Consider the following 21,657-nt stretch of genomic DNA (forward strand, 5'->3'; position numbering starts at 1 on the left):
TTGCCAGATCATATCAGAAAATCTTTTTTTTTTGGGTAAGAAATATTAGAAAATCTATCAAATAACTGATAACTGACCATAGTTATTGTATAAATACATTCTGATTATTAAAGTCAAACAGAATTCGTAAACAATGAAAAAAAAAAACAAATCGAGTAAACGCTGGTATAAATCGAAAAACTCTCGTTCGGAAGAAGTCGAGCGATGTAGTACAAATTTTATAATTTCTGGTACGATATCAGTCGAGGACATTTCGAAGCTCTCTGTGTATTTTTTTTAAAAGAAAACTGATGGGTATATTTGCGAGGTTGGTTCATTGAATTTAAACTGCAGAACACTTGGTTTTGAAATTGAAATTGATAATTAATGAAATTGTTTGTATTGAATTGTCGATAAAATTGGAATTGAAAATTTCGAATGATTACGAGTATAAATTTAGAGTTCTGAAGAATACATGAGAAACAATGCCAAACTTTCGATAGAATTTATAGATTATGGATCATTAACAGTTTTTTGTTTATGTTCTTAAGAAAGAAAATGAATCAAATTTATTTTTGAGTGTTTTTTGGAACATATGTGAACTTGAGTTTAATATCCTTATAATAATTTATATTAAAATATTATTTTTAGTATATTATTTATCACATATCTAACGGTAAACAGTATCATAATCGATTTATAGTTGATTCATTGGTAACTAGCATTGGAAATTATCCTAGTTACCTCTTTTCTCACTCCACTCTTTATTCTTATTCCGAGAATTCAAGTTTCTATAATTTTTTCTTTGTTGTTTACAGTTTTACTTATATTTTTAATGTTTATTATTTCATTTAAAAAAAAACTAGTTGTTTAGAGTTTTATCTAAAATTACGGAAAAATCATTCAAAAAAGTTCATGTATGAAATATTTGAAAAGTTTAAGATATAATAAGAATTTCCCATGATCCTACCGTCTGTTGCTTACCATTTGGGCCCAGCCCAAGCTCAAAAAAAGAGAGAACCAGCTCTTCTTTGTTTATCAAACTCAAAACCAAATGTCTAAACTAAACAAGCCCAAAATCAAATATGAAAATTGTCCAACTCGGGCGAGTCACCCCAGACAAAGCGGATTAGCGAACTCGGAAACTCCTCTGAAACTCTCTCTCTCTCTCTCTCTCTCTCTCTCTCTCTCTCTCTCTCTTCCTTCCTGGTTTCGCTCCGTAGCTAGAGATTCAGATATGGTAGCTCTAACTTTCCCAACACCATTGAGCTTCTCAGTCTCTGCTTCTCAATTCAAAACTTCCAAAACTCTCTTTTCTTCGAGGTATGTCAGTGCTCACAGAAAACACTCTGTAGAGTCCGCGACTTTGTTGTGTAATTGTAAACTATCAACATACATTATTTTTCAATCTAGGAACTATTTATTCTTTTCTTGCAGAAATCAATCGAGGTTTGTTACTGTCTCCGCTTCGTCCAATCCGTACTTTCCGTACGGCGATCTTCCAACAACTGGTAATTTTGTTTGATGAATCATTTTTCGTATTATCATCGTAGAAATGTAGGAAAATACGTGTAATGTATGTGCGAAATGTATGTTCCGTTACCATTTGTTCTTTTCAGATCAAGTTTTTAGCCCTAATAATTCTGTTCAATTTAATTCGTTAATTTAAATGATTAATTTGTTAAGAAATGTATTGCTTCTTTATCCTTGTGAAATTCAATGGAGAAAGTGGTAAATTTTCTTAAATATTTCAGGATTATCAAGTAAGAGTCATGTGTCACCATTAAAGCTGGAGGAGCAGGAGATTTTTCGCGCCAGTACAAGGTTTGGTTTTATGATTTATATTTAATCTGATTTTGTTTCATGAAGCTTTGCTGAAAAATCACATAGTTAAAAGCCGGATTTCACCGTGTGTATCAAGTTGGACGATTTAGTACACTCACATCGGATTTCAATTGCTCGAGTACAATATAGTTATGGCACTATTGAAGCAAAAGACTCAAATCCACCGATAATGCCGGCCGTGATGACCCCAGGCGGAGCTATGGATCTTTCGAATGTATTATTTAGGAACCGAATCATCTTCATAGGTCAGCCAATCAACTCGATCGTGGCTCAGCGAGTCATATCGCAGCTCGTCACGCTGGCAACTATTGACGAAAAATCCGATATTCTGGTAAATTTTTGTCTTTTTCCGTGTGTGAATTATATAAGTTTATTTTAGAATCTGGTCTTTCTTTTATTAACTCCATGGCGTTCTCTTATGATTAAAGGTCTACTTGAATTGCCCCGGTGGAAGTACATATTCTGTGCTGGCAATATATGACTGCATGGCTTGGGTATGCAGATAAAATCTTGCCCTTCAATCTTTGTTTTTACGAGAAAATGAGATTTTGTGAGTATAAAGTTTTGCCCCTTTTTTTTTGTTACCAGATAAAGCCGAAGGTTGGGACCGTGGTTTTCGGTGTTGCTGCGAGTCAAGGAGCGCTTCTTCTCGCCGGTGGAGAAAAGGGAATGCGAATGGCGATGCCCAATGCTCGTATTATGGTTCATCAGCCACAAAGTGGCTGTGGGGTATGCTTGATTATCTTTTTTAATTTTTTTTTTTTCTCTCAAAGATTCTCACAAAAAGGTTATGTAAACCAACCTTATAGGCGCTCCTTGAGAACTTACTTTGGCGTCCCAAGTTTTCATGATCTATATCCGTTGGGGATAAAAAGTCTGCTTAGTTTGGTTCCCAATAGTTTGGATTGTTTCTCCTTAATCTTGCTGTTATGACACTTAGGGTTCGGAAATTTCAAAATAATGAGTCAGGAATAAACCTTATAATTCACACAGTCTGATGGTTTTCTTGCTATGTATCCACATTTCATTCTTCTGAGTATTGTCTTATGGAAGTTACTATTTAGACAGTAGAACCGACCATTTAGTAGTGCTTTATTTAGCTCATTTACCCAGTAAGGCTAGACTATTAGCTGTATAAGAAACTGAGCGATGACATAATATTTGCTTGCAGGGTAGCGTAGAGGATGTTAGGCGACAAGTCAATGAAGCAGTACAATCTCGTCACGTGAGTCTTTCTCTGAACCCATTAACAAGCATTATATTATCTTCTTCGGATGTTTTGATCCATACTTGATTTTCCTTGAAATGGCGTAACTTGTTGTAATTCAATCTGTGGATTTTTTTTTTTTTTTTATTTTTATTTTTTTTTTTTTCTGAACGTAAAAGTTGAATTTGTGAAAGGACATCACTTCTGTCTATTTTTTAACTACTGAAGATGGCTAAATTAAAGGCGATTTCATGCGATGCTAGTCTTAATTTGTGTCTTTCATGTAGAAAATTGACAAAATGTATGCTGCTTTTACGGGCCAACCTCTAGAAAAAGTGCAACAGTACACCGAGAGAGATCGTTTCTTATCAGTTTCTGAGGTAACATCCGTTTTTGTGTATGACATTTTGCTATTTATTCTCGTTGACTAAACCAATCTAGTCAAGTTTGTCAGCGTTTGAGGTTCTTTGAAAGTTATGATCACCTTTCACGATTGCTTAGATACACGGAAGTCGACTTGTTAGTCGATTGATCGTCTGGTTGGAAATTTATGGACTATTATTCAGGGAACTTCATTCTTTTACCAAATTTTATGGGCAGTCAAGGAATCGACCATAAACTGGTTACTATCTGTTTTTCGCAGGCTATGGAGTTTGGACTTATTGATGGTGTTTTGGAAACAGAATACTAGACGCTGCGTTTGTAGTCCACTTGATACCTCTTTAATTGATTTTATGGTAATTTGTAACTGAATTTTGTATGGTTCCCATCAATTTAAAAGGTAAAATTGTACCTCTTTTCCAACGTTTATGTTCTATTTTTAGTTGCAATGATATTTAGTGAAGCTCTCAAAAAAGGGGGAAGAATAAAGTGCTAGACTCTCTCCATCTGCATGACAGTGAAAAAACCCAACCCAATAATTTCACACGATTAGAGAAAGAGATACCATTTTTTTTTTTTTTTTTTTTTTTTTTTGCATGAGATATAACAAAACCAGCATTCATAATAAGAACTTACACTGGAAATAGACTCCAAAGTGTAATCTGTATTTCTGTTTTCAAGTAACCATCAGACTTGATTGTTGATTCTACAGTCAAGTATAAATATTGGTCATCTTATTCTTATATACATAAACTAAGAAAAATTAAATTCGCAGAGGGAAACAAAAAGCATCAAGATTACACTGAAAGCAACTAATCTAAAACAATTCCTCTCTCTCTATATAGTTGTATATTTACACAGACAACATCAACACCACAACTACACCTAAACCAGACAATGTACAAGAAGAAGAAGTTAAATCACCTGAGCATATCACCACTATGCAACCGGGGCCCGCAGAGCGATGGGGAGACGCTGAACGAATCCCCACCGTTGAGCGGCGCGGGTCGATCGGGGATCGGAGGGACCTCGATATCCCCTTCCAACATCTTGAGCGCGTCGGCGATCGTGGGCCTCAGCGCCACCATGACGTGCGCGCAGAGAATCCCCACCATCACGAACCGCTCCATCACCCCCGTGGGCCCCGCGGCCACCATCGCCGGATCCACCGCTTCACCGGCCCGCCCACACTTGGCCAAATTCCATGCCCAATCGGTGATCAGAAAACCCGCCGGAGTTTGGGCCGCCAGGTCCAACGCCCTCCTCCCACACATGGTCTCCAGAACCACCACCCCGAAGCTGTACACGTCGCTCTTCTCCGTCAACTGTCCGTAGAGAGCGTATTCCGGGGCGAGGTACCCGTGGGTCCCGGCGACCCTGGTGGTCATGTGGGACCGCCCTTCCCGGCTCTGCTTGGCCAGCCCGAAATCCGCCACCCGGGCCCGCATCTCCGAGTCCAAGAGGATATTCGTCCCCTTGATATCGCGGTGGTATATCGCCGGTCTGACTCCGTAGTGGAGATAGGCGAGCCCTCTCGCCACGTCGAGGATCACCGATTTCCGCTCCGGCCACGTCAGACGATTCTCGGGCTTGTTGAAGAGCCGGTCGTCGAGGTTTCCGTTGGGCATGAAGTCGTAGACTAGGTAGTGGCGCGTCTCGGGTTCCTCCGATGATGATCCTCCGTGGGAGACCACGCAGCAGCCTCGGAGCGTGACGAGGTTGCGGTGGCGGAGATTGGTGATGATCTCGACCTCGTTGCGGAAGTCGGAGTCGAAATCCTCGGGGGACTCGACGATGCGCTTGACGGCGACGGCGGTGCCGTCGGAGAGGACGCCGCGGTGGACGGTGCCGAAGCCGCCGCGGCCGAGGAAGTTCTTCTGCGAGAAGTTTCCGGTGGCTCTCTCGAGGTCTTTGATGTCGAACCAGACGGCGCCGGTGTTCGGTTTGCGAGACGAGGAAGGTGTCGCCGGCGTGAGATCGTTCATCCTCCGCCGCCGTTTCCTTCTGTCGTACAGAAGGTACAGAGAAGCCAGGATCGACATTCCGATCACCCCCGCGCCGGCTCCGGCGAGTCCGAAAACCAGCGGCGAGTTGTTTTTGTTTTTCTTGTCGTTCTCGGTCGGACCGTTGACGGACATTCCGAAGATACACGACAGAGCTCCGTCGCTCTCCGGACCGAACTCGTTCACGATTCCGGCGGCGTAGAGGATCGTGTAGTACCAGCATTTCCGAGCGTCCGACGCGTTCTTGTCAATGCCGGTGAGCTGAGCGGCGACTTTGTTCCCGGCGGCGACGCACGAGTCGCATCTGGTCAGATCTGCGAGATCGGCGCTGCAACCGGAGTTCAAATCGGTGCTCCGACCTAGGAGGCGAGTCCAGTCGCCGGCGGTTCGGATTCCGGCGCAGACGTCGGGACCGGAGACGAACTGTCGCGGCCTGAGGCAGTACGGGACCACCGCGTCGGAGATCGAGAGGTTGGCGAGTCTGGATCGGAAATCGGCGAGGCAGGCGGCGGAGGTCCGGTTGTCTGGGAGGTCGAACTGCGAGGTGTTCTTGAGGTGGTTCGCCAGAGCGACGCCGAAGAGAGAGAGTAGGGTTTGGCAGCACGGAATCTTCGTGAGATCGGTTTCCGACGTCATTTTCGCTGGAGGCTCGTAGTTCAGGCATGTGGTCTTGTTCCACTCCAGCCGAGACACATAGCTCAGGTCCATCGGACACGACGGTGGAGATGACGTGGCAGCATCGGAGAGACAGAGTAGATAGAGAAACAAGAAGTAGCGAAGAAAGTTCATCTCAGTCTCTCTCTCTCTCTCTCTGATTGTATCGTATCGTTTCACGGAAGGTCGTCGAAGATGAGGAAAGAGAGTTTGCTTTCTTTGGGTTTCAGATAGAGATCTCTGGTCAAACTCAGCTACATTAGCAAAGTATAAAAGTCAAAGAGGCGGCCGGGTTTGGTGCGTCGATCCCACGCGCGCAGTGAGTACTGAAATACACGCGCATAATTGTCCGACAGTGAGCTATTCGTCGTTTAAAAATTAATTTTTAAACAATCAACCCCATAAACAATCCTGCCCATAAAGACAGATCGGAATTTTTAGTAGCGTAGGCATTGACGTATCCACAAATTCAGTTAAGAGGGCCCAATAAAATTGATTTATAATTAAAGATAAAAGTTTAATTATAAATAAATAATTTTTGCCTAGAAATGAAGTATAATAAAGATACATGAAAATTACGCTTACCAGACCATACAGAGTTTATATATATATATATATATAGAAACGACAATAAAGCTTCCTTATGAAAACGACAATAAAGCTTTATCGTATGATCCGTATACGACATCACTAACACGTATGCGCGTGTTGGTAAACGTTAAAGAGGATTGACTATCATCAATGATGAGTCATTAATACTCGTTCTTTTACTTCACCAATCCCACTTTTATCGTTTCCTCTCATAATAATAAACACGTGTATTTAAAGTTTAAACATTTTATTTTCGTAAGGTTAGACGGCTCTGTATTTATCAATATCATACTACGATTCCCTAAATTTATACTTCTGAAATAAAAATAAATGATAAGGCTTAAATATTTTATTTTAATTATTGATTGTTTAATTTTAGAAATGTTTACTTTTACAAACTACATAGAATAATGTGGTTTTGTTAAATGATCCGGCGCTGGTTTGACATTGCTCTACTCTTAAAGTAAGTGCTACTACTAAAAGCACATATTAGAGTTTCGTAAACATATTTAGTATCTTGTATTTATAATTGTTGTCGTAGAAAAATGGCAATGGAAAAATTGTCGTCGTTTATTTTTAGCTTTGGGTCTTTGGCTAAGACTTTCCACGAAATGGTGCTCTACTTGTTGTCGGCACACGTTTTTACACTAAAAAAACACTATTTGAAACCTCTATCACTTTTTAACTTGTGAAAAATATTCTTACCAAACACTAATTAATTCTTAAAAAAAAACGTAGCCCCCCATATTCTTTATAGATTATATTCCTGAGTATGGATTGAGTTAAGTTATCTGCCATATCAAATAGAAAAAAGTTTAGTGATATAGTAAAAACTAAAAGACTATTAGTGTACTTCATTTTCTTCATTTCCCATCTCTTTCTTCTGAGCCGTCAATCATGGATTTTTCTTTCTACCTTTCCGCAATTACCTAAACCATTTTGGGAAACTCTCATTGGAGAGTTTTGCTAATAATTAGTCCTCTTTTTATTTGTTTAATTATTTCTGGTTTATCTGTATGTATTTATTTTATTAGCTCTTTTAAAGCACAAGTTGAAAGTATCAATCTGGCTCATATATAGTAACAGATAATATTGAATATCAAATGCAAGCAAGAAAGAAGGCAAATATAGTGTTTAAATGCCACATAGATTATGTAACGAATAATTCTCTTCATAATTTATTTGAAAGCCAGTAGTATACAGTTTAAATTATAATTTTTGTTTTCTTTTCAGAAAATCAATAAGGCTTAGAACATAATTATTTGCAATAATATGGCTTACTGATAAAATATCACAGTAGTACCGTGTGGAGCCAGACTTTGACAAAACAAAGAAATCCTTGCAAAACGACAATACTATAGCCAGTGTAAACAGCAAGCGATTCATGCCATTATTTCAACATCTTAAGCAACAAAAAGCTAGTCTAAATAAAGCTGAAGTGTCACAATATTGGTCTTGGACTTGTCGTAGAATTCTCATTGATGGTGGGTGGGTCCTTGTTAATGTTGTAAAATACACAAACCTGCGGTAGTATTTTCAAAGTCTTTGCTTTATTATTATTATTTTTTTTTTGAAATTTTGGAGTCAATGAAATGACCCGAATGTCTACAACAAAAATATCTTGCAAAGGTTAATAAATTGAAGAAAGAGATCTTGATGTCACAAACCATAATATTTTCCAAGCTTGAGCTTATTCCTTATACTTACTCTCAACATACCTTGCAAATCTTATATAATCTACAAAACTCAATTTGAGAGAAACAAAAAAGTGTGTTTAACTCTACGTGGTGTAACAATGATGGGCATCCATAGATTCAGGGTGGTCCTAATTGTATTGTTGGTTCAAGGCCTAACCGAAGTATGTTTGTGTACAAACTCGAGTTTCGTTTGCATCGAAAGAGAGAGACAAGCTCTTCTGAAGTTTAAGCAAAGTTTCTCCGGCTCAACTCACAAATTATCGTCTTGGCAAGGCAAGCATTGTTGCCAATGGATTGGTGTTGTGTGCGATACTCACACCGGGCACGTCACCAAGCTTGATCTCCGCTTCGACGAAGCATTCGAACGTCGAAATTTCAGCCGCCGATTACATGCTCGAGAAGTGGATGCAAGTTTGACGGAGCTTGAAGAATTGAGATACTTGGACCTCCGCGGGAATGACTTTGGAGCAAGGATTTAAAAACCGGGGGAACCGGACGGGAACCGGTCCGGTTCCCCCTTTTTGGAGCTCCCCGGCACCGGAACCACCAAAACCGGAACTTTCCGGTGGTTCCGGGAAAACCGTCGCGACCCAGACCATTTTTGCCAGCTTTCCGACCGGTTTCCGACCGGATCCCGCCGTCCCGCCCATTTCCCGACGCGACGAAGGCCAAATCTTCCCAGATCCCGCCGGTAACCCGTTTCCCGGTCCACTTCCCGGCCAAATTTTATTTTTTGATGATTTTGAGTTTAAAACTTGAAATTTCTTGATAATTTTTGAAGATTAAGTATAAATTGATAGTTGTGAACTTAAATGTAGTGTTGATTTAAGGTTTGTGTTCATGATTCTAATTTTTTGTAATTAATCCGAATTATTTGGTAATTTTTTGATTATTTAGTGATGATTAAGGTTATGATGAAGTGGTTTATTGATTTATGAAGATATTTTGTGACTTGTTTTTAATTTTAGAAATTTTGTGTTGATGTTTGTAATTTTTTTGGATTTAATCCGAATTATTTGATAATTTTGTGATTAGTTAGTGATAATTAAGGTTATGATGAACTTGTTTATTGATTTATGAATAAATTTGTGACTTGTTTTTAATTTTAGAAATTTTGTGTTGATGTTTGTAATTTTTTTGGATTTAATCCGAATTCTTTGATAATTTTGTGATTAGTTAGTGATGATTAAGGTTATGATGAACTTGTTTATTGATTTATGAAGAAATTTTGTGACTTGTTTTATCCTACGTACTTTGTATATTTTTTTGTATATTTATTTTCTGAATTCCCCTCGGTAAATACCGGTATTTGACGGTATTCCTCTACGGTAACGGTAAGTTCAACGGTACCGGTTTCCTTTTTTTTTTCTCGCTTCCCCCGGTATTCCTTTACGGTACGGGCGGTTACCAGTAAATTCGAAGGCTCGGAACGGTAACGGTAACGGTATTTCGATCCTTGCTTTGGAGGCATCAACATCCCCGCTTTCTTTGGATCCATGACACGCTTGAGATTTCTTGGTCTGTCCCTCGCAAACTTTACGGGATCAATTCCTCGTGAACTTGGAAATCTTACCGAGTTAAGGGCTCTTCATCTTATGTCTGGGTATGATGGATTACATGCTGATAGTTTGGAATGGGCGTCGAATCTCGTGTCTTTGCGGTACCTTGACATGAGTCATGTGAACATGTCAAATGTTGCAAATACAATGATGAAGGTACTCTCTACACTTCCTTCTCTCTCACACTTGAGTCTCGCGGGATGTGAACTTGGAAACACTCCTTTTGCTAGACTTGAGTATCTAAAAAACATGACCTCTCTCCGAGGGCTTGATCTCTCATTCAACTCTCTTAATTTCTCAATTCCACCTTTTGTTCGTAGTTTTAAGAGCCTTTTCCACCTCGATCTTAGCTCCAACGATTTCGATATCATCGAAGGTGGCGGTCTCTTTTCGATATTAGACAATGCTTGTTCTTTAAAGTCGTTAGATTTGTCAGGAAACCCATCCCTATCAAACTCTGAGTATTATAATGGCTCTACTTTTTGTTCCAAATATGATCTGGAGTATCTAGATTTAAGCATGAGTGAAATTAGTGGTCCTTTGCCTGATTGGTTGGAGAAACTAGAGTTCTTGAAACACCTTGACCTTCGTTTGAATTCATTTGTTGGTTCGATCCCACCTTCAATTGGAATCCTTTCATCATTGGCTGTATTGGATTTGTCAGACAATCAGCTGAATGGCTCAATCCCCGAGACGCTCGGAGATTTATTGTCATTGACTGAATTGAATTTGTCAAATAACAATCTGAGCGGAGATGTGCCTACAAGCCTAGGAAACTTGAGAAACCTAGAGGTCTTAGATTTTACCCATAATTTTTTAGAAGGTTATGTGTCTGAAGTTCACTTAGCTAACCTTTCAAAGCTGAGAACCTTAGATGTTAGCTTTAATCACAACTTGACATTCCAAACAAGATCAGAATGGATTCCTAGTTTTCAGCTCCACTACATCTACATGAAGAGTTGCAAATTTGGTTCAAGATTCCCTCAATGGCTTCGAACACAAAAGGAGGTAATTGGATTGGGTCTATCAGATGCTGATATATATGAAAATTTTCCGCATTGGATTCATGGCATGACTAATCTCGTGTGGTTAGATCTCTCAGCGAACAAAATCAGCGGGCCTATTTCCACAAATGTTTTTGCTGCTATGCCAAATTTGATTCATCTAAATCTTGGAAGCAACCTCATAAATGGTTCCATTCCCAAATCATTGTGTACACATGATAAGCTAACTTTATTAGATCTCTCAAAAAATCTGTTATCCGGGGAGATCCCAAATTGTTGGAAATCAGATCAGCTGTCAGTGATAAATCTATCAGGAAACAAGCTATCGGGGACTATTCCAATCTCAATCGGACAGCTGACAAGTCTATCGGGATTTCAAGTCAACAACAACAAACTCACTGGAGAGCTTCCTTTATCCTTGGAAAACTGCACATCGTTACGTGTTTTGGACGTCGGGGACAACAAGTTTAGGGGTGTCATACCGCGATTGACCGCGTATATGGAAATACTAAGGCTCAACAACAACACGTTCGCCGGAAAAATCCCATTGGAATTGTGTAGGCTCTCCTTCATGAGAATTTTAGACCTCGCAAACAACCATTTGAGTGGAGAAATCCCCCGATGCTTCAACAATCTCACCGGAATGACCAAAGAGAGAGAATCTCAACTCGGGAGTTTCACAGACCTCGAGTCCATAATAGTCGAGGGGGTGGCGAAAGGAAGAGAGCTCGAGTACATGAAGGACGTGTTCTTGTTAGTCGCTTACGTGGACTTATCAAGCAATGACATTCACGGAGTCATTCCCGACGAGTTGTGCGCTCTCTCTGTGCTGAATGGGTTGAACCTCTCGCACAACCGCTTCTCCGGCAACATCCCCGACCGAATCGGGAGCCTCGAGTCGTTGGAGTCGCTCGACCTCTCTCACAACAACTTGTCCGGTTCCATTCCGTCTACAATGGCGTCACTCACCAAACTCGCCTTTCTCAACATGTCATTCAACAATCTCTCCGGCCAAGTCCCCTCCGGAAATCAGCTCCAGACTCTCGACGTCGATCCCTCCATTTACGCCGGAAACCCGCTGCTCTGCGGCCCCACGCTGCCCAACAAATGCAGCGACGAAGAAGACAAAGGCGGTGATCATGATGACGGTTCAACCGAAGAAGACGAAGAAGATGACAATAAGTCTGAGAAGATATGGCTCTACCTCTTCATCGCTCTCGGATACGCCACCGGATTATGGGTTACCATTGGGACTCTTTTCCTGAAGCCGAATTGGAGGATTGCTTATTTCCGGCTCGCCGAGGATGCCAGAGACTGGATGATTGTCATGGTTACAGTGAAGTTGCCAAAGCTGAAAAACAAGCTCTTCAACAATGGTGAGTAATTTGTTTTGTTCGCTCTCTGCTTTATAAACATGTGTATTTTATGTACTACTCTCTGCTTGTTTTTTTTTTTTTTATGTATTCCTCTGTTTGTTTGTTTTGTGTGTTTTATTATGCCAAACCTTACTCTCTGTTGTGCTCTCTTATTTACTCAAACCATGAATGATTGTCATGGTTACAGTTAAGTTGGCAAGGTTCTGCAACAATGGCGAGTAGTTTGTTTGTGTGTGTATTCTGTTATATATTATTCTCTGCACTTTAATATGTATTTGTTTGTTAGTGTGTTTTATTATGCCACACCTTACTTACTCTCTGCTGTGCCCTCTTATTTACTCGAACCATGAATGAATAGTATGTTTCGTTTGGAATAAATAATAAGACATTATTATATGATTTGCTTTAAATTACTTTGGCCTATTTGGAAGTTGCTGTTCCTTATAAACTAAGAAGAAACTCATACAGTTTATTCCATTAATTAATCAACCTTTTACAACCAGAAATTTTCCTCCGTAATATTAAGGTGGTGATATTATAATAATATTCACTTATCTTCATCATCCTTATTAATTTCCATGGAAGCTCTCTTTCAATGGTGATCACTGTGTAATGACTAATTCCCAACACAACACTCCCTCAAAGTCATGCTTCAATTTCCTACAATTTCTCTGCTCTCACTTTTTTATTTGGCGTTTGTGATCACTTTATTTTGTTGTACGGACAAGCATATAAATGCCACGTAAAAAAGCATTCTTGTTGGATGGGACAAATGAGTCCAATTCCACTCGGAAAACTCCAACCTCACGGCAGTAGAGAATTTTCAAAGTCGTCGTTTTTATTTTGGGCGTCAAAGAAGCAAGAAAAATCATCGAAGTGTCCCATTAATCTTTTCCAACTTTTGACTCATTCAGAATTTATTCGAAATCCACTATAGAGCTTAAAAAATATAAACCTTTTTGTTATTCAGAAAATAAATAAATAAAATGAGAGGCTTAGAACATAATTCAATATTTAAATTATATAGTAATTAATTAAGCCACTTATTTATTTTTGATGATGTGTAAAACTTTATCATCTTATTGAAGTTGGTCTTACAAAAAAATCCCAGTAGTGTATATACAGACTTGAGAAAACAAAGAATAACTGTAAACAACAAGAATGACGGTCAACATCTTTAAAGCATCTATATTAAAACGCTGAGGTCATGTTTGCTGGAGAGTTGGGTCCTGGTTGGATTTAGAACACACACACACTCAGCGGTGGAATTTTCAAAGTCGTCTTTTTTTGTTTTTTTGGAGTCAACTGAAAATGACCCGGATGACTACAAAGATATCTAAGCCAAAACGAAAAAAAAAAGAGTTTATTAGTGAAGAAAGAAATCTTGATGATCAGAGCGCACAAAACCATATCATTTTCCAATATTTTGAGATCATCATCATCATCACATTTACTCTAAATATAAACCAATGACGGGCATGCATGGATTCAGTCTGGTTCTAATTGTGTTGTTGTTTCAAGGCTTGTCACAAGTCTGTTTGAGTGAAAACTCGAGTTTCGTTTGCATCGAAAGTGAGAGACGGGCTCTTATGAAGTTTAAGCGGAGTTTCACTGGTTATTCATCTAAGAGGCTCTTGACTTGGCAAGGCAAGAACTGTTGCCAATGGGTTGGCATTGGATGTGATCAACACACCTGGCGCGTCACCATGATCGATCTCCGCGCCAATCCAGATTCGGTCTGGAGTTACCGGTTACAGGCTCGGAAGTTGGACGCAAGCTTGTTAGAGCTCGAAGAATTGAGATATTTGGACCTCCGCGGGAATGACTTTGGAGGCAGCAACATCCCTGCCTTCTTTGGATCCATGACACGCTTGACATTTCTTGCTCTGTCCCACGCTAACTTTACGGGATCGATTCCACGTGAGCTGTGTGCGCTCTCGGAGTTACGTATTTTAGACCTCGCAAACAACCATTTGGATGGCGAAATCCCCAGCTGCTTCATCAATCTCACTGGAATGACCACAAAGAGGGTACCTTCCTATGATTACCCCGGCGAATCAGAGTACACGATTGTTCAGGAGGTTATGAAAGGAAGAGAGGTCGAGTACAACAACGACGTGTTGCTGTTACACGCATACGTTGATTTATCAAGCAATGACTTTCACGGAGTCATTCCCGACGAGTTGTGCGCTCTCTATGCTCTCAACGGCTTGAACCTCTCACACAACCGCTTCTCCGGCAACATCCCCGACCGAATCGGGAGCCTCGAGTCGTTGGAGTCGCTCGACTTCTCTCACAACAACTTGTCCGGTTCCATTCCGTCCACCATGGCCTCGCTCACCAAGCTCGCCTTCCTCAACATGTCATTCAACAATCTCTCCGGCCGAGTCCCCTCGGGATACCAGCTCCGAACTCTCGACGTCGATCCCTCCATTTACGCCGGAAACCCGCTGCTCTGCGGCCCCACGCTGCCCAACAAATGCAGCGACGGAGAAGACAAAGGCGGTGATCATGACGATGGTTCAACCGAAGAACACGAAGAAGATGACAATAAGTCTGAGAAGATATGGCTCTACCTCTTCATCGCTCTCGGATACGCCACCGGATTATGGGTTGTCATTGGGACTCTTTTCCTAAAGTGGAATTGGAGGATTGCTTATATCCGGCTCGCCGAGGATGCCAAAGACTGGGTGATTGTCATGGTTACAGTGAAGTTGGCAAGGCTGAAAAACAAGCTCTTCAACAATGGTGAGTAATTATTAGAGATCGAATATTTCATAGGTGTCGTTTATGTCTATTAAACGATAAACACGATATGTTGTTTTTCTTTTATTTCTTTCATTGAAACGATAAGCACGATATGTTGTTTTTCTTTTATTTCTTTCATTGTATTTTTCTTTATTTTCTTAATGTCTCGTGGCTATATAGATCCTTATACTTGTACTTCTCTCATTAGATTGGAATAAACATTTTCACTCTCAATCATTCAAGATGAGAGTTAGTTTTTCCCAATTCTCAAATCCAATTTCTATATATCCTAACCTAGAAATGTAATATGGTATCAGAGCGGGGTCCATTCTCAGTTGTGGGCTACATGATCAGGCTTATACTTCACGCTTCCAGTGCCTGTGCCAATGTGTGTCTGTGCCTGTGCGCTTGAGGGGGTGTATCAAGGATAGTCCCACATCGACTGGGTATTACGATCCTGGGCTCTTTATAAGGCTCGTGGGTTACTCCTCTAATTACCAAGCTTGGTTTTAGATGGAACCCCACACCTTTAATATGGTATCAGAGCAAATTTCCGCATTCGATTTTCTAGGTTAGAGAAATCCACTTCGGCATCCCCGATTCCTCGACGATCGGAATAGATATCCGACGACAAGCTCGGTGGAATTTCACGAAGGTCGATTTCCTTTTTCCTCCGAATCGTCACATTATTGAGCGCCTCTTCTTCTCGATTTCAAGTTCTTCTCCTCATCGCTTCATCGACAGAGACACATCGGACATTCGGAGCGATTTTTATCAAGATTCATCACCGGTGATTTCAAGCCGTGTCATTCATCAAGAATCTTTTTCCGGCGAGTCCCGCCGTGTCGACATTCAAGAGGCTTCTCCGGCGAGTCCCGCCGTGTCAAAGCTTCAAGTTCTTCTTCCGGCGATTTTCCGCCGTGTCAAGGCTTCAAGAAAGCTGATTTCCGATCCCCGATTCCTTCTCCATAACGATTTCAAGCTCTTCGTGAGGCTAAAGCTCATGCCTTTCTCGGTCATGTCGCCGTGGATCCGCGGGTACGAGAAGGAAGTTTCGGGGTTCTTGGTCGTGTGGTATTTCGTTGATTTCGTCGTGGGTTTGATCTTCGCCTTCGACGCTTGGATCGCGATCGTCGACACGTTCAAGACCGGCTCCGAGCGCAAGGAAGCCGCCGAGGCTGAACATACAAGATTTGAGGATTTTAGAGAGGTTGTTGAGAGAGTACATCAGGCTCGACACCCCGAAGAACTTCTGCGACCTCCACATCGCGATCAGGAAGAAGAAAGGTCTGAGCTTACCTCAGGAGGAAGAAATGTCGCTCCAAGACGAGCTCTCAGTGCCGATGATGAAAAGAAGAAAGAATTCCAAGAAGAAGAACGAAGAGCTGAGAGAGAAAGAAACTCCATCGATGTCTTTCAACAAATCCAAGAACCGGAAAGAAGGTTGGGGCATGGGTTTCCTTCTGGTGTTTATCCCAGAAGATTCGAATTCGACCGCCATTAACATCGACAACAACAAGCTCTTCTCTCACAGCTCCTCTCTCCGCCGCACTAATTCGAGCCCTCTTCTCACCGAAGCCCGGTCAATGATCTCAATCTGCGCTATGCTCGTCTTCGTCGCGCTCTTGCTTTTCACTCTATCCACCTTCGAGCCCAACTCTCGCACCCAAGCCCCGATTGGATTTGTCTCCCAAAGATTCCTGGCCAAGGTTCGGAGCCCTAAAATGTGGAGGCGAAGCAACACTCTCAGCCACGGCTTGAAGAGCGAGTCTCGCTCTCGGTCTCAGAGAGCTCTGCAGGGTTTGGGGACTCTTTACCAATGAGGAACTAAGTCCGTCTCGAATCTCGTCGTTGCTCACGTGGCCGAGGAAACAAAAGAAGACGAGCTCAAGCTCTTCCTGAGAGCCCTCCACAGGTCGGGTCTCGCCGCGAAATCCGACGTCGTTTTGCTCTTCCCTTCTCTGTTACACCAGTTAAAGTTCGTCGTCTTGAGTAGGAGAGAAAGATCTGGAGAACAAGGTTGAAAGCTATGTTTGCATGTGATGAAGAAAAATGTTGAAAGCCATGTTCTGCAATCTGTTCTTCTTAGCGCACTCAAAGTGTTCGACAAAATGCCTCTGAGAATTTTTTCTCAAAACGAGATCGATTCTTCACAAAGTCGATTCATTTCTTCATTCATACGATTGAGGTATTCTCCGAGTTATCTTCTCCGATATCAAGTTCAATCCAAGATGAACTTTCAGGAAAGTTCATCTTGCGGGGGTGTATTAGAGATCAAATATTTCATAGGTGTCGTTTATGTCTATTAAACGATAAGCGCAATATGTTGTTTTTCTTTTATTTCTTTCATTGAAACGATAAGCATGATATGTTGTTTTTCTTTTATTTCTTTCATTGTATTTTTCTTTATTTCCTTAATGTCTCATGACTCTATACAGCCTTATACTTGCACTTTTCTCATTAGATTGGAATAAACATTTTCACTCTCAATCATTCAAGATGAGAGTTAGTTTTTCCCCAATTCTCAAATCCAATATCTATATATCCTAACCTAGAAATGAAATAGTAATTTGTTTTGTTCGCTCTCTGCTTCATAAACGTGTGTATTGTTATGTATTGCTCTCTGCTTGTTTTTTATGTATTCCTCTGTTTGTTTGTTTTGTGTGTTTTGTTATGCGACACTTTACTCTCTGCTATGCTCTCTTCTATTTCCTCAAACCATGAATAATAGAATGTTGTGTTCGTAATAAATAACAAGACTTGAATTATTATATGATTTGTTTTAAATTACTTCATTTAACACAATATACAAGCAGAAACTTTCCTCGGTACTAATGTATTGGAATTAACATCGATCCACTAATGTCATGAAATCATTAAAAAAAAAATTGATTTACTAACTTGTACAAATATAAATTTAGAAGATGGAGCGAGCGTCCATTAACTCACTATGATATTTATATTATCCATCAAACAGTACAAATTACTTCAAGTAACTTTTTTTTGCTTTTTTTTTTTTTTACGAAGCAACACGCTGTGCCTCCTACGGTGGTTGTTCTTTAAATCGGTTTCTATCATTGTTATAGTACTACTAGAAGAAATGAAATTAAAACCTCAATATTAAAAGGATACGTAAGGGGTGTGGACATTTTGAATTGCAATAACTTAAAAAATTACGTGATCAACATTTGCATATTTAACTGAGGGTTTAACTAAAATATTAACGGAAGAACACAAATTTTAAATATCGAGGGAGGCAAAAGTGTCATTTATTCAATAATCAAATTTTTAAGCACAATAATTCACAAGATTGCACCAAAAAAAAAAAAAAAAAAAAAAAACTTCAGTTATTTACATCCCTAGATCATTTCTACCAAAAACAAGATTAATTACTATATTTTGGTATGTTCAACAATCATATATTTAACAATACCTGGCGTGCCTTGATTGATCAGTGGAGGCGTGGCGCTAGACACTTGACGCTTATTGAGTCGTAGCCCAACTTGTGATTTTTGTTTTTAGGCCCGGGCTTTGACTTTGTAGGCCCGGGCTTATATTCTCGTTTTTTAATAAGAGTGTCATTTTTTTTTCACGATTCAAGAACGACACTAACACTAATCATGTGGAGCCACAAAATAACAGCTGATTAACAAACAAAAAAAAAAGTCACATTCGGAAATTCAATTAAAAAAAACCCAGGGCTAAGCTCTGCGCGCAGATCTCCTCTTCGCCAGCAATCTCGAGCCACATGAAAGTCTTCTGGCCATCTTTGAGCCACATTATAAAAAAAAAGGTTTTTTTTTTTGGTCCACAAAAACGTCTAAATAATCTCAAGAAATTAAACTCATTTTTGGGTATACTTATGTTCTAGATCTAATGGCATGGCTGACAGTCACTGGAGTATATATTTCCCAATCCCTAGCCTGACTCAAGGCTCGATTATTCCGTTGCCTTGCTGACAATAAAGTCTTTTTTTTCTTCTTCTTTATAAGCGCTTTTATTGTTCCACAAGTCTATAATAAGGTTTTTGTAACAACTGTTTATTTATTTATTTATTATTAGAGAGCTCTAGTAAAGTAGCCACATTGAAACGTTGAAATTTTAATGTAACCAATGTTTAATATGTTTTAGTTAAATAGCCATTCACCGAGGTGGCAAAATTTATAACATGTGAAAAATCCGATTTTGTCTCTACCTAAAACAAGGCCATTTTAATTTATTATTTTTCAAAAAATTAAATAAAGAAAGGAAATCCCAAAAATTATTAACTTCTTCCTCATTATCATAATTAAATTTCTACAAAAAAAATATTGAAAAATAAATGTTGATTAACGATTATTAACTGTCAAAAAAAAAAAAATCATGTAGTCAAGATGAACATAGCTAGATGTTAAGCATGAGTAACTATTATTCACGAATATTTACAAAAATTTACTCTTACTAACTATTTAAGATTCATAAGCAAAGCTGGAAACTACATGGAACAAAAATTTACAAACAAATTAAAAAAAAAAAAAAACCTGAACCCATACAGATCCAGCGTCGATTAGTTAATAAATCTGCACTTCTTTGATCAATGCATGGTGCTTTTCACGCTTCCGTTGACCGACGAAGACTTCCGCTGCCCTCGGAGCTGATTCCGAGTCCGAGAGAGAGAGGTGTTGTTCGCCGCCATAGCCAAGGCCGGCCCTGACCTAAGGCGGGCTTATGCCTGGGCACCCAATTGAGTTGGGCAAAAAAAAAATTATTTTACACTTTTTGCCTATTTTTAAGAAAATTTACATTTTTTTACCCTAAAAATTTACACTTTTGGCTCATTTTCTAAAAAATTTACATTTTTTACCCTGAAAATTTAAATTTTTATTAGTATTATAGGGTCCCAAAATATTGAATCGCCTAGAGTCCCCAATGAGTTTGGGCCGGCCGTGGCCATAGCAGCCTCTATTCCGCTACCAAGACCCGACCTTTTCCTCTCAATCCAAGCAGTCACTTTCGGCGAAATCGCAACGAGTTTTGGTGAAATGGTGATGGTGAAATGAAGATGGGTTTCAATCCTATTTGTGAAAGAGTTTTGAATTAATGAATATATTTGAAATTTTATTATGTTGCCTCATCTTGATCTATATTGTTTCCGTACGTCATTTTTTTTTTGGAATACGCTGAAGAACAAATACCCAAAGGAACGATGAGAGAGATACTCGACAAAAAAGGAGAGATATAGGGGAGAGAACGTAAGATCCTAGTAAATAGGAATTTTTGAAAAATAAATTGAGATTTTTATTTTAAAAATAAAATCTAATAAATTAATTAGTAAGGGTAATAAGAGTGTACAAATCTGCCACCTCAACAAATTGGCTATTTGTTTAAAGTTTTTAAAACGTAGGCTATATCAAAAATTTATAGTTTGAAGTGGCTTACTTGTTTAGAAAATTCTTATTATTAACATGTCTATTATGTTAAGTAGATTTCATTGCAAGGTTAATTGATTGTGGTTTTTAATTGAAAAAACAACTGATTGTGGCTTTTAATAAGAAATTTGTCTTGTTAAGAAAAAAGATGAAATTATTTTGAGATTCTTTCTTATTTTGTGCTTCAATTATAACGAACTAATGGCCTCTGATTTTGTTAAGGTTATTGTTAAAGATTTTTATGACTCATACTACTCAAACTATTGTTTAATAATTTGTTTTTAAAATTCATATTTTCTTTCTAACGTTCATGTATTTTTAATTTATTTGCACACCTTTAACTATACTGATGTATAGCATCTTCAACAACAACAACAACAACAAAAAAGTGTATATATTAAGTAACGTCGAATCATTATTTTTGGTGATTTCATCTTGCAATATAGAGAACTTTTTTTTGGATCCATAATGACCTACTAATCATATAATAATTAAGGTTTCTCGTTTCGATCAAATAGCCTCCAAACACACAATCTTACTCGTTGCTGGATGTAGTTTCTACATAATTAATATATGTTGTAATCTTTGTGACCAAAGCTGTGATTGCTGTTATATTGAATTAAAATATAAATTAAGAGATGAGAAAGCATTTGATTGTAAAACAGCATATTAATTCTTACAGTGCAGTGCAGTGCAGTGAATGATGTGTGTCTTGTTAGCTTGAAATAAATTTCAATTTTTTTGTTTTGTTTTTTAAATGATTAGAAAACTTTGGTTTATATATACGCGCGGGACTAATAGACTCTAAAGCCGCTACTCATTTATCTTATATATATTTTGTATCTCCTATAATATTAGAATATACATACAAATATGTATATATATATAAATATATATAATTTTTTTCCCTAAATTTTATCGAGATCATGATTTAGAATTATATAATTACCTAAATTAGCCTTGCTATGAGATTAGAAGGTTAATCAATTCTAGATTTGCGGAATATCTATGTGCTAAGTAAAACCTTGTGCATACAGTTACTACTTAAACTTGGTTTTCCGCTTCTTATAATAAAATTTTGAAAGCATTTTGAGATCTGCATGTGGGTGATTTGTAATTAATGCAAGCTTTTAATGACTTGAGATTTTCTTGCATGGTTTCCTGTTACGTGGCTATGTGCCTCTTCCAGATTTTATCTTGAATAC

The 21,657-nt window shown here is 39.1% G+C and overlaps 3 protein-coding genes across 5 annotated transcripts; 2 read left to right on the plus strand and 1 right to left on the minus strand.

The window, feature by feature from the left end:
* The first annotated feature begins 1,096 nt into the window (after positions 1-1,096).
* CLPP6 (CLP protease proteolytic subunit 6) lies at positions 1,097-3,835 on the plus strand. 2 transcript variants are annotated; one of them, XM_089622991.1, is made up of 10 exons: positions 1,097-1,145; positions 1,182-1,302; positions 1,417-1,490; positions 1,734-1,803; positions 1,954-2,155; positions 2,253-2,318; positions 2,413-2,553; positions 2,996-3,049; positions 3,319-3,411; positions 3,675-3,835. In XM_089622991.1, the coding sequence occupies exons 2-10, from the start codon at positions 1,217-1,219 to the stop codon at positions 3,720-3,722; spliced, it is 834 nt and encodes a 277-aa protein (XP_089479117.1). In that variant the 5' UTR covers positions 1,097-1,145; positions 1,182-1,216; the 3' UTR covers positions 3,723-3,835. The 2 variants fall into 2 exon arrangements, with proteins under 2 accessions (XP_089479117.1, XP_089479116.1); XM_089622990.1 differs by having other exon boundaries at positions 1,102-1,302.
* Positions 3,789-6,526, minus strand: LOC149386971 (Protein kinase superfamily protein). Of its 2 annotated transcripts, XR_016300683.1 has the most exons (3): positions 4,337-6,526; positions 4,049-4,118; positions 3,789-3,919 (listed from the first exon to the last, which is right to left on the minus strand). XR_016300683.1 is itself a non-coding variant. In XM_089622989.1 (1 exon), the coding sequence occupies exon 1, from the start codon at positions 6,202-6,204 to the stop codon at positions 4,333-4,335; it is 1,872 nt and encodes a 623-aa protein (XP_089479115.1). In that variant the 5' UTR covers positions 6,205-6,523; the 3' UTR covers positions 4,231-4,332. The 2 variants fall into 2 exon arrangements, 1 of the variants encoding a protein (XP_089479115.1); XM_089622989.1 differs by lacking the exons at positions 3,789-3,919; positions 4,049-4,118 and having other exon boundaries at positions 4,231-6,523.
* Positions 6,527-9,822: 3,296 nt separating this feature from the next.
* Positions 9,823-15,308, plus strand: LOC149386972 (uncharacterized). The gene is made up of 2 exons (XM_089624823.1): positions 9,823-12,296; positions 13,728-15,308. Exons 1-2 carry the CDS (start codon positions 9,854-9,856, stop codon positions 15,050-15,052), a joined length of 3,768 nt encoding a protein of 1,255 aa, XP_089480949.1. The 5' UTR covers positions 9,823-9,853; the 3' UTR covers positions 15,053-15,308.
* Positions 15,309-21,657: the final 6,349 nt, after the last annotated feature.

Source organism: Urtica dioica, chromosome 8 (assembly GCF_054948205.1).
Source record: "Urtica dioica subsp. dioica isolate 48M chromosome 8, U.dioica_male_clone48M_v1_H2, whole genome shotgun sequence".
Lineage (NCBI taxonomy): Eukaryota > Viridiplantae > Streptophyta > Magnoliopsida > Rosales > Urticaceae > Urtica > Urtica dioica.

What these genes read in the sequence shown, in the direction of transcription:
- CLPP6 (XM_089622991.1), top strand. Translation starts at nt 1,217, where the DNA reads ATGGTAGCTCTAACTTTCCCAACACCATTGAGCTTCTCAGTCTCTGCT. An exon ending in AAAACTCTCTTTTCTTCGAG is followed by an intron (nt 1,303 to 1,416) that starts GTATGTCAGTGC and finishes CTTTTCTTGCAG; the next exon opens with AAATCAATCGAGGTTTGTTA. An exon ending in CGGCGATCTTCCAACAACTG is followed by an intron (nt 1,491 to 1,733) that starts GTAATTTTGTTT and finishes TAAATATTTCAG; the next exon opens with GATTATCAAGTAAGAGTCAT.
- LOC149386971 (XM_089622989.1), bottom strand. Translation starts at nt 6,204, where the DNA reads ATGAACTTTCTTCGCTACTTCTTGTTTCTCTATCTACTCTGTCTCTCC.
- LOC149386972 (XM_089624823.1), top strand. Translation starts at nt 9,854, where the DNA reads ATGACACGCTTGAGATTTCTTGGTCTGTCCCTCGCAAACTTTACGGGA. An exon ending in AAACAAGCTCTTCAACAATG is followed by an intron (nt 12,297 to 13,727) that starts GTGAGTAATTTG and finishes CAATATTTTGAG; the next exon opens with ATCATCATCATCATCACATT.